Source organism: Schistocerca cancellata, chromosome 3, assembly GCF_023864275.1.
Source record: "Schistocerca cancellata isolate TAMUIC-IGC-003103 chromosome 3, iqSchCanc2.1, whole genome shotgun sequence".
Taxonomy (NCBI): domain Eukaryota; kingdom Metazoa; phylum Arthropoda; class Insecta; order Orthoptera; family Acrididae; genus Schistocerca; species Schistocerca cancellata.
In genome coordinates this window covers 395953323-395965512 of record NC_064628.1, presented here as the reverse complement: position 1 = coordinate 395965512, position 12190 = coordinate 395953323, and the positions used below count along the sequence as shown (strand labels likewise).

General features: G+C 42.2%; 1 protein-coding gene across 1 annotated transcript in view; it reads left to right on the top strand.

Annotated features, from left to right (window-relative positions):
- The window catches only part of LOC126175127 (chitooligosaccharidolytic beta-N-acetylglucosaminidase-like), a 336523-nt gene that overhangs the window by 223768 nt on the left and 100565 nt on the right, over positions 1–12190 (top strand). The window contains exon 3 of the mRNA XM_049921680.1: positions 5629–5885. Coding sequence (XP_049777637.1) covers positions 5629–5885 — 257 coding nt within the window. The remainder of the gene's footprint in view (positions 1–5628; positions 5886–12190) is intronic.

The window sequence follows — 12190 nt, the reverse complement described above, 5'->3', positions numbered from 1 at the left end:
AGACTAGCTTCACCCGTGATGTTGTGGAGATATGTACTGTGCACAACGGATGTAGAATCTGGCCTTACTGTACTCCGCCGGTGACGGGCCGACTTGACGGCACTCAGTCTGCGGCTTGTACTTGGAAGGTTGTCTCACGTCTTGTGTTGGGACTCCGTGTGTTACTGACGTACTGTAGTCCCTCGTGCTACACGGAGTCTGTACCCTCTGTTGGGCCCCGCTACTTAATTACCTAATTAATTAGTTTCATGTTCCACAGATTATCTGCACCATTGTTTTATAGAAATTGTGTGGAACGAGTCAGTTTACAAGATACGAGTGTGTACTCAGGATTAGCGTTAATGTTTATGAACACGTTGTTTTGTAGTCCTAGTCATGCAAGTAAACATAAAAACAAGGCTTTTTTCTCATTTAAGTGCGGCGTCTAGGAAGCCTGTCGGCCGGGGTGGCCGAGCGGTTCTAGGCGCTACAGTCTGGAACCGCACGACCGCTACGGTCGCAGGTTCGAATCCTGCCTCGGGCATGGATGTGTGTGATGTCCTTAGGTTAGTTAGGTTTAAGTAGTTCTAACTTCTAGGGGACTGATGACCTCTGAAATTAAGTCCCACAGTGCTCAGAGCCATTTGAACAATTCTAGGAAGCCTGCTTACTCGGTTCGCTAGACAAACATTCAAACCGGTCGTTCTAGTGAGTTTTATTACAAAAAGAAGACGTACAGTAACTTTTGTAATTACACAGATGTGTCGGAAGCAAAGGGCGAAATACAAAATGATCAATCTTTTTCAGTATAAACTGTCCCAAGTCTTGGCTACATAGATAGTATAAAAGAAGTGGCCAGAGTTGACGCTGCTATAGAACTGGGTCGTCACCAGTCCAGTTTCCTTTAAAACGTCTTTTTCCAAAATATTCCAGAAAGAAATGGACAGAAGAGTAATCGTACTTTTAAGTAAAAACAATTCATTTAAAACATCGCAGTTCGCATTCCAGAAGGGTTGCTGAATAGAAAATGCTACTCGCATGTTAAGCGACCAAGTATTACAAACCTTAAATACTGAAATATTGCCAGTTGCTACTTTTGTGGTTTTTCCAAGACTTTCGATTGTTTAGATTATGTTACTATCTTGGAGAAACTTAAGTTTTATGGAAATGATACCGTTACGCTCAACCTATGTCCTCTTTGCATAGGGCCCACTGCTGTCGCGTTCTCGTCCTGGAGACAGGTCGGTCAGCGCGCGATTGGCTGACGTCTTCTCACAGTCATCTTTTCGCTATCGTTCCCGACTGGCATGCAGGCGCTTGACTTCACGCCGTAACATTTAGGATAGTCCATTTTCAGAGAACCACTTAATAATTCCTTGTAAAACGAATAAGAGTGAGTTACGTTCCCTTGTATAAAGGTACTCAACAAACAAAGAATGAATTGATCCTTGTGGGACTCGCTTTGTGATTTCACCTAAGTCACTAAAATTTTCTACCTTTCCAACATTGCCTTAATTATTCAGCATGATGTTTTGCATTCACTTTATTAAGTATTATTCAAATCAGTTGAGTGTAAAGGTATCAGCTCCATAAAACTTAAGTTTTTCCAAGAGAGTAACATAATCTACACAATCGAACGTCTTGGAAAAATCACAAAAATAGCAACTGGCAATATTTCAGTGTTTAAGGTTTGTAATAGTTGGTCGCTTAACATGTGAATAACATTCTCTATTGAGCAACCCGTCTGGAATGCGAACTGTGATGTTTTAAATCGACTGCTTTTACTTAAAAGTACGATTACTCTTCTGTCCTTTACTTTCTGGAATATTTTGGAAAAAGACGTTTTTAAGGAAACTGGAGCATAATCATTTAAAACTTTCTTGTCATCTTTCTTCTAAGCGGTATTTTAAACTGTCTAGAAAATTCCTGTGCCACTGATGCTTTGCGTACGTCACAAAGGACACGACTTTTTAAGTTAGACCAAATTTTCAGAATTCTCTTTGAAATTCCATCAATACCATACGAGCCTTTTCTTTTAGAATTTTTATAACTCTGTTAATTTCAGTTATGGATGCTGGTACTATTTCCGGTTGCTTAAAGTTTCGTGGAATGCTGTTTTTACTGTACTCGCTTGTTACTTCAACTGAACCATTTAATTCTAGTGTTGCTGCTACTTTTAGAAAATGACTGTTAAAAGTACGTGCATCTTATTTGAAGGAGGAGGAGCTTACGGGCGCTCAATATCGAGGTTACTAGCGTTGCAACTTGCGAATTATCACTCAAAAAATTGTAGTCTCACAGTATAGCAGCTCACATACATACCCACCGTGCGGAATGATACCGAGCAACGTTGAATTTCCGCCCTTGTGGCAAGCGATGCACAGTAGGCTGGACCGGGACTTGGGCTGTAACAGTACGTAGTCTGGGTCGTTTAACGCCTGCGCAGCCGGCAACCCTAATGACACTCGTGTACTGCATGGAGCATCTGCACCCCGCTGGATACAGCAGACGTACGAAAATACTTCAAAAGCGACTGGTCAGTATTGCCTGTGCTTATATTCAAAAAAGTTTATAAATTTTAAGCGCGAATATTTTAAGAAATAACAAACCGCAGGCGTTTTTGTTACGTGTTCTCGTAACAACTTAAAAGGTATCCCTCATACCAAATGACAACATTTTTCTTGCAAGGCTATATCTAAATCCACGAAATTTATATCTAGCGATTAACAAAGTTCGACTTAATTGTCATTTTAAAAAGGTTGTTGCTGTGTTCTCTCCTTGAAGTTCTATAAGTATCGCAGTGACTACTGTTCCCTGCATCACACTTGGTGCCAATTGTGTAATGGACCCTCTGCCATGTCACCTATTTAACGAAAGATGGGCGCCAAATCACTTAATCTGAACCAAAACAGATCGAATTTGCAGGGTTATCGTTGAAGGAAAGTAGATAACAGGGAACCACGTAGGTTAAAACAAATAACTCAGTTATTAACTTGTAAAGAGATGATGTTTACGGCACCGAATCCGTGAACCGGCGGTAGGAGTGCAACGTTTCGTTCCCCATAGCACCAGGAGGAAGAGAGGGAGATGAGCCCATCGTCTCATTTACCCCCGAGAAATGTCTCGGGCAGTCAAATTGACATCATTCTGACAAGGAGGCCACCCTGCTGTCGGACTTTTGTAATTTTTTTTTATATCTATGGTAATGTAAAGTTCAGAACTCAAATATGAATGGCCCAAAGCAGTTAGATGAAATTCTCAAAAATTCTCGAGAAAATAGATTTTGAAATTTTCCGACCATCCTTAATAACGTACAGTACGTTAATTTTTCAAGAACCAGCTTGGCTCTGTGTAGTTTGTAATCTCCCCCCTCCTTCCTAATTCCATCTATTGTCTACATTAGTCTTTTATCAAGATTTGAGAGGAGCGAAGATTACAATAAACTTTCTAGTTTACTTAGCTCGTCATGTAGAGCTATCTCCAGTTCTTCTTGTCCAGGGGTCTGATTCTTGAAGCTGAAAATGTCACATTTTAGGTCCTTACGGTTGGACTGATCCAAATAAATTTGATGATGTTGCTGCAGAATTTTTGTTTTTCGTAAATATATTTTTTCACATTTTAGTGTATCATACAGTCTTTTGATTTTTCACGTTAACAAAGTCGAAATTACATTGTTCACACAAAATACAAAAACACGTCCGATCGCATCAGAAGCATGCTTATGACTCTCACAATCTACGGAAAAGGTTTGCAATTTTGCTTGACAAATGAATTTCTATTAATTTCGATTATTATTTCATAAAGGAATCCAGAAATGAAGATAGTAACCAGTACAGGATTGAGTACTTAATAGTAGAAGTTTTAAGCGTGCCATTAATTCGTTGTTTCAAATGTTTCTAAAAAAAAAAACTGAACATTCAGAACGAGTACTCGATTACAACATTGGAACTAAAGTATTTTGTAAAGTAATGCCTTTTTATAAATTTTAGCTTGAAATATAACATAATGTGTCAAAATTATATGAAAGTTTTCAGAAAAGCAACTGAGATAATACTGATCTGTCCAAAACTCGAAAAATACTACTGGTATCGACAACTACAGTTGAGGAAAAGTAATTCTAGAGGAAGGTGTACCATTAACAGTTGATCAAAGTTAGAGCCAACATACAGCTGCATTCCAAGCCATGAGTAAATGAGCAGAAAATAAAACTAGTCAACGAGTTCACCTTGCAAGGGGTATAAGGCAAGATATGTTTATTGGTGACTGCGGACAGTGTACTGAACAACATGACGTCAGTATTTACTTCATTTGGATACTAATAATTATAGCTATTAGGAGCAGTATGTTTTAGGTTGGTCAGTACCTCCAATTACATGTGGCGAAAGCAAGCCGTTAATGCTTATTTTTCCCTGGGCAATAATTCGGGTTTTGAAGTGTGGACGCATGGACGCAAAACGATAGGTTATAATGACACGTGTAGTCCGCCTGGCGATGCAATTACGGCCGTGCAGAAAACATCAGGTAGTAAATTATGTCATGTGGTTGAGGGAAAGCTGTTAGACATGGAGAAAAAAACAATTAACATGCTGAAGTGGGTAGATATTAAGATACCAATGATCACAATATCTATAGTTATACCGCTAACACCCTGTATAACACATTACCAAGCAGCACCATTCCATGATTATTCTCCTTATTTCTTAAAAACGAACACTGAAAAATCACGACACATGCCAAACACCCGGAAAGCTTTAGCCACATACTAAAAATAATAACCACATCATAAATACAAGAAGAAGAAGAAGAAGATGATGATGATGATGATGATGATGATGATGATGAGTATCAAACTGCTGGTACTGATGATTCAGCAGCTCTAACCTACAAAGGAAAGAAATGCTACTTACTGTGGAAAGAAGTGAAACTTTTTAATGTGCCAAATAACAAAGACATTTTTGTGTGCTAAAAACAAAGAAATGGATGTACTCCGGTTCGAATTCTGGCGGAGAGAGGAAAGTTCACCACCAATATTTGGTCGACAAAGGTAGGAGAGGTGGTGCTGTAAACTTTCTGATCATCTGATTAAATTGAAAAGCTTTCTTCAGTTTCTTATCAAGTGAGGCACCTGGCGCTGTCCATCGACTATTCTAGGAAAGTAGACCGTGTGTTGGCACTATGTTTGACCCTCTCCCTTCCCTCATTAACATACAACACAAACATGACACCACGCTACACACTAAACACCCATTACAGTCACCTAGACTCAATGCATAGGCTTAAGATACAACTCTCACACGTCACGACGACCATTGTATGTAGGATAGAAAGATGATGAAGATGAAGTGCGACAGGTTGTGGAAATAGATGCCTGTCACATTGACGTGGAAGACAGACTGGGCCCCTACGAGGATGCCGGATGAGGACGAGGGTGTTGGAAAAGAGAGTTGCTTTGCAGGGATAGTACGATGGACTTCAGCTGAGGGGTTGGGACGGAGGGAGTTGTCACGGTGGACTGGGCTTCTGACTCGTCAGATGAGAACGGTGAGTTTGGGATTCGTTGGAGGAGGGTCAACTCTGGACACCCATTGTCGTGTGCAGATAGTGGACTCCAGATGGAGGGAGGACTGACGCTGGTGCTCTGCCTCGCAGGTGGCAGTGGACGTGCGACTCGGGGCTGTGCGTGCGCAGCGAGGCTCCCCCGGACCCGCGGCTGGACGCGGAGCTGGAGGAGACGGTGGTCCAGCGGAGCGCCCACCGGCTGCGGCCGCCCTGGCCCTCTCACGAGCTGTGCCGCCTCACCTGCGGGCCCTACGGCGCCCTCTGGCCGCGCCCTACGGGCCACTCGCTGATCGCCGACGCCCTCGTGCCCTTCAGCCCCGCCACAGTCAGGTTCGACCTCTCTGCCGGTGAGTGAGTGTAGAGTCTTGTACCGTAAGGAAGCAAGGGAGAGGACGTTGTTAAGGGTGGCCAGTATCCTCTTTCTATAGCACAAATGCACATGTGGATAAACACGGTTCTTTATTCACATGACCCGGAGAGCATGTACTCGAATAGAGTCCATGTGCTGTGGTATAAGCTCATCAGTAACAGTCCTCTTGCAGACAAAACACATAATCTTGCTATAGTCACTAATCTGGTCGCTGTGTACTGTCGTAGCCTGTGATGTGAATTGAGCCGCTCCTCAAGTGTTCCGATAGACGCCAAACTGGAAGATTCAGCGAGTCATTGAGGCCCTCCGGTCAGCGGCGGTGGCCTAAATACGTGCTGTCGGCAGGGCGTTGGAGGTTTGTTGCTTGTCATGTGTCTCTGGCCTCTCTCGTCGTGATAGGCACCCAGAGCCTACTACTGATCTCCGCACTACATCTTTGCCGACCGGTGTGCTGGTGACAGTTTATGCCATCACAGTGAGCAGCCTCTGCATGACACTATTCTGTGTCATGCCCTGCATACCAGGCCCAGTCTGGCCTGATGCACACCTCCCCACACTTGCCCTTCCTGTGCGAGCCTCTTCATGTCTGGAGCCTGCACGTGTGCTAAGAGCCTTGGCCCCTTCTACCACATTTAACCCCCCCCCCAAAAAAAACACTTCCCCTCACTACCAAACTGATTATTGCTTGATATCTCTGTTGCGTCCTATCAAAACATATCTTCTTTTAGTAATGTTTTACCCTAAATTTCATACCTCTCCGACATGATAAGTAAGTTTTCAGTAGCTCTGTCTCTACTGACCACGCCATACAATTTTCACCATTCTTCTGTAGAACCACATTTGAAAAGCTACCATTCTCCTCCTATCCTGCTGTTTACGTCACACGTTTCACTTCTACATAACGTTTGAACTCCGAACAAATACTTCCAAAAAAAGCTTCCCAATCTATTTATATTCGATGACAACAAATTTCTATTTTTCAACAACGCTTTCTTCTGTCGAGTCTGTCCTTTATATCCCCAGTCAACTTCAGCTATTTTGCTACCCAAACAGCAAACTTCGTCTGCTACATTTAGTGTCCCATTTCCCAATCTAATTACCTCCATCAGTTATTTTAATTCCATCACATCTTATTACACTCGTCTTATCTCTGTCGGTGTCCATTTTACAACATCATTTCAAGAGACTGCCTACTCCGTGCAACCCATCCTTTCATGTCACAAAACCTTAACATAACAGATAATTTCCACTTCGGGCCAACCCCCTAGCTATCTTGGTGCCAGGAAAACGTACCCACCATGTTGGTTGGTTGGTTGTTTGGGGAAGGAGACCAGACAGCGTGGTCATCGGTCTCATCGGATTAGGGAAGGAAGTCGGCCGTGCCCTTTCAGAGGAACCATCCCGGCATTTGCCTGGAATGATTTAGGGAAATCACGGAAAACCTAAATCAGGATGGCCGGACGCGGGATTGAACCGTCGTCCTCCCGAATGCGAGTCCAGTGTCTAACCACTGCGCCACCTCGCTCGGTACCCACCATGTTAATCATCTTTATAGTGATATACAATTTAGAGTTTATGTTTTGCGGAAAATAGATGAAATTCTACTCAAATGAATTATACACTGAAGAGCCATAGAAACTGGTACAGCTGCCTAATATCGTGTAGGGCCCCCGCGAGAACGCAGAAGTGCTGCAACTCGACGTACCATGGACTCGACTAATGTCTGAACTAGTGCTGGAAGGAACTGACACCATGAATGCTGCAGGGCTGTCCATAAATCCGACTACGACGGGATGGAGATCTCTTCTGAACGGCACGTTGCAAGTCATCCCTGATATGCTCAGTAATGTTCATGTGTGGGGATTTGGCGACCAGTGGGAGTGTTTAAACTCAGAAGAGTGCTCCTGGAGCCAGTCTGTAGCAATTCTAGACGTGTGGGGTGTCGCATTGTCCTGCTGGAACTGCCAAAGTACGACTGAATTCACAATGGACACGAATGGATGCAGGTGATCAGGCAGGATGCTTACGTACGTGTCACCTGTCAGAGTCGTACCTAGACGTATCAGGGGTCCCATATCAGTCCAAATTTATACGCCCCACACCATTACAGAGCCTCCACTAACTTTAAGAGTCCCCTGGTTACATACAGCATCCACGGCTTCATGAGGTAGTCTCGATACGGGTGTATGTACGTCCTAGCGATACAATCTGAAACAAGACTCGTCCGACCAGACAACATGTTTCCAGTATCAGTACTCCAAAATTGATGTTGACAGGCCCAGGAGAAGCGTATTACTCTGTGTTGTACAGTCATCATGGGTACACGAGTGGTCTTTCGGCTCCGGAAGCCCATATCGATGATGTTGAGTTGAATGGTCAGCACTCTGACACTTGTTGATGGTCCCGCATTGAAATCTACAGCAATCTGCGGAAGGGTTGCACTCCTGTCGCGTTGAACGATTCTCTTCAGTCGTCGTTGGTCCCTTTCCTGTAGGATCTTTTTCGGCTGCAGCGATGTCGGAGATCTGATGTTTTACCGCATTTGATATTCACGCTACACTCATGAAATGTTCGTACGGAAAAAATCCGCTCTTCATCACTACCTCGGAGATGGTGTCTCCCATCGCTCGTGTGCCCGCTATAACATCACGTCCAAACTCACTTAAATCTTGATAACTTCCCATTGTAGCAGCAGTAACTGGTCTAACAACTGCGTCAGACACGTGTTGTCTCATACAGGCGTTGCCGAACGCAGCGCCGTTTTCTCCCTGTTTACGTATCTCGCATGCCCATACCAGTTTCTTTGGCGCTTTAGTGTATGATACCCCACGCTATACTCAGGCTTAATGACGGCATCACCCAATTCCCAAGTAAAGGATCACATACAAGGGTACAGAAGGTTCATTTTAGCAGTAACGAGCAATTTCTGTATAACTGCGTGGAGGAAAAAATATTTGCTTACTGATAAGCAAATTGTTAACAGAATCATGTAATTCGTAACTGAACTCCAATGACGACTACATTCACACATAGACGTACATAGTACTGCATCAATCGACATGTAAGTGAAATGTTGGAACCCAAAGAAAAGAAAATTAAGTCTTCGTGTTTCTTACGCTTGAAAAAATATACATAAAAATTTACGAGTCCCAATGCAGTTCTTCTGCGGATAATGTTCTGGTCAGCTGGAGTCAAAGAATTTTCTGCCACTGTGTCCAACCGTATCGAATTCTCACTTAATATTCGTCCAGCGGCTATAGTGAAATACTATGTGAGCTTTCACTAGAAATGATTTTGGCCTAACTATTGGAGTTTACAGGTCAATAGTTCGGAATTTGGTTTTTCTGAAGTATTTAACCAATACTGATCTCCATGTTTCAAATAGTATTCACAATTATAGGTTGTTTTGGGCAGATGACCATATACTCTGTTTCTTTATGCACCTTTCAACGCTGTCCATAACGCACAGTATTTAAGAATTCGGTTAAAGCAAACTGTGCAAACTTTTCACCATACAACACAGGAACATGCGCCTTGCTGTAATTTACATGCAGTCGTACACGATAAGCGAAACAGTACAATCATTTTTCTGAGATACAATTCCAGATGCAAATATTATGGTCATTAACATAGATCAACACTACTCCCGACTTTTCGCTTGTATTTATCAAAACAACTCGTTATTTCGCGATTATATTGTTCCTCTTCTCACTTATCTGTTACTCCAAATACAGATAAACACTTCAGCCACAATAACTAAAATCAGGTAACTGACTTTAAAAAAGAAGAAAAGCACTATCTTGTTAACAGATCTATTAAAATTGGTAGAGACTGATGCATAAAAACTAAAGTGACTCCAAATACATTGAGTTCTCTCTCTCTCTCTCTCTCTCTCTCTCTCTCTCTCTCTGTCTCTCTCTCTCTTCCGCTCTCTTCCGTCTACTTACGATCACGTGAAATAATTTACGGCTGTTTGCTTTTGTCATTTCTTTCTTGCCAGTAGCTTGTCATTGTTTCCCTATGTTCATCTCTCATTCCTTCCCTCATATTGCACCTGTTTTTCTGTTTCCTCCTAGAAGCTCTTGAAACTTTTTACTTTTGCTCTTAACTTTTCTCTTTCTCATGTTTCTTTCTCTTTCCATTGCATTCAGGCCTGCTTTAACTTCTACAATGCACACCACTGATGTTTCTCGATTTTTGTGGGAAAAAATTTAAACTTTTTTGTTATTGTTTTTTCATTTAGTTTTTTTGGTGTGCATAGAATACAACTCTTCTCTTCCTCATTGTGTTTAATAATCGGCTATTCTTTTAAAGTTCTTGGTTATTTCTTAATTTCCATTACCCACTGTCATAATGTGTTTTCAATATTTTCCTGATTACATTTCTTTCCCTCTTTTCTATTTCACCTAACTGTTCGTCTGTTTTTAACGAAAGACATTCTGAAGCATAAAAGCACTTTGGTCTAATGACATTGTTGTAGTGGCAGAGATTTGCATTTATGGAAACAGATTTCGTGTTATACAGGTTTTTTGTTAACTGGAAAGCCACTTCCATTCTCCTTGCCCTTACTAAGTTAGCTTCTTTGTCCAAAGCATTCGGTTGTTTTACTTCACTTAGATATTTAAATTTTGTAGCCTTTCCTATTCTTCGATAATCAGCTCCATGTAGTGTTGCCCTTTCCATTGTTCCGTAAAAATTTGCCTGTACGTCGGTGCCTTCTTCACGCCTGTCACATCCTCTTCACTTTTTAAAATAAGAGATAATTTAAGTCTTTGTTTAAAGCTGTCTCTTGTAGGAGAGTTACCAGATTTGTTGCATCTTCCGTAGGTTCAGCTAAGATGGCAAGATCGTATGCAAAAGTCAAACAATAAATCCTCAGATTATCCCCTTTTCTCTCCATTGTGATTTTAATACCTTCTTCTGGTCTTGTCCTCCATTCTCAGATTACCTTTCTTAGTATACAATGAACGGCACATATGATTTGTTCAATCAGAGGTGTAAATGTTAGATGGCACTATCTACTAAAAAGTCTGTTTTAGTTTAAGGTTTTTCCACTGGTATCTCGATATCACTGCGTATCGGGTACGTCAAGAAAGCAACCGTGGTTAATACTAACTAAGCCACAGCAAAAGTCATTTCCTTCACTATCTTCGAAGCCCTCATCCATCTCTGAGAGAATTACAATGTCACTCGCAAACCTCAAAGTTTGTATTTCTTCTCCCTGAGCTTCGATTCTCTTTCCAAACTTCTCATCATATATAAATACCTAGAATGAAATGTAGTAAATAAATAAATGTTATGCTTGTAATGGAGCTGTCACACTCTGATAACTGAATGATGGGAACTGAAAATACAATACTGGCTAATACACTTGCAACACCATAAACGCGGCATTTAACAAACGACATATCGGCACCAAATGCACTGCGTTCTAGGATACGTATAGGATTAGCAAAATGGTTCAAATGGCTCTGAGCACTATGGGACTTAACATCTATGGTCATCAATCCTCTAGAACTTAGAACTACTTAAACCTAACTAACCTAAAGCCATCACACAACAACCAGTCATAACGAGGCAGAGAAAATCCCTGACCCCGCCGGGAATGGAACCCTGGAACCCGGGCGTGTGAAGCGAGAACGCTACCGCACGACCACGAGCTGCGGACAATCAGCAGTTGTGTGCAGCTGCACAAAGTACTCGTAGGTATTAGCAACGACACCTATATTTCGTCTATATGGAAAGATTACACATCGGGTTTCGCGTTCGAAAATCACATTTAAATGTTTTATGTTTATGAGAAGATCGTGTTACGCCCCATGTAAGGAGAAACCGCCTACCAGCAAATGTCGGAATTCGACGGAGGCAGGATTGTGTTCTATGGAAACTGCACATTATACTGTTGTTCGCACTGGTCGGGACCACTCGACTGTCAGATGAATATGGAAACCATGGGTTCAGGAATGTCGTACTCAACAATCTCAAGGACCTCAACGGCTAAATGCGACTAGCGCCCGAGAGGACAGACAAACTGTTGGCTCGGACACGCTGGGTCTTGTAGCCAAGTCAGGAGATGGGCTTGAATGCCGTTTAAGTCGCGGACAGTGAAACGACGTCTAAAGCACTGTGAACAATCGAACCTTTACTAGGTCTGTCAAACATCTGATCGTTTACAGCTCTGATTGGCGCGTTTGTCAAACTTTAGGCGTGTTTCGTGTGTCTGCAAGAAACTTTGATAAGCAGCAGATTTGACAAGATGGCAGACATTGTTTGTGCTGAAGG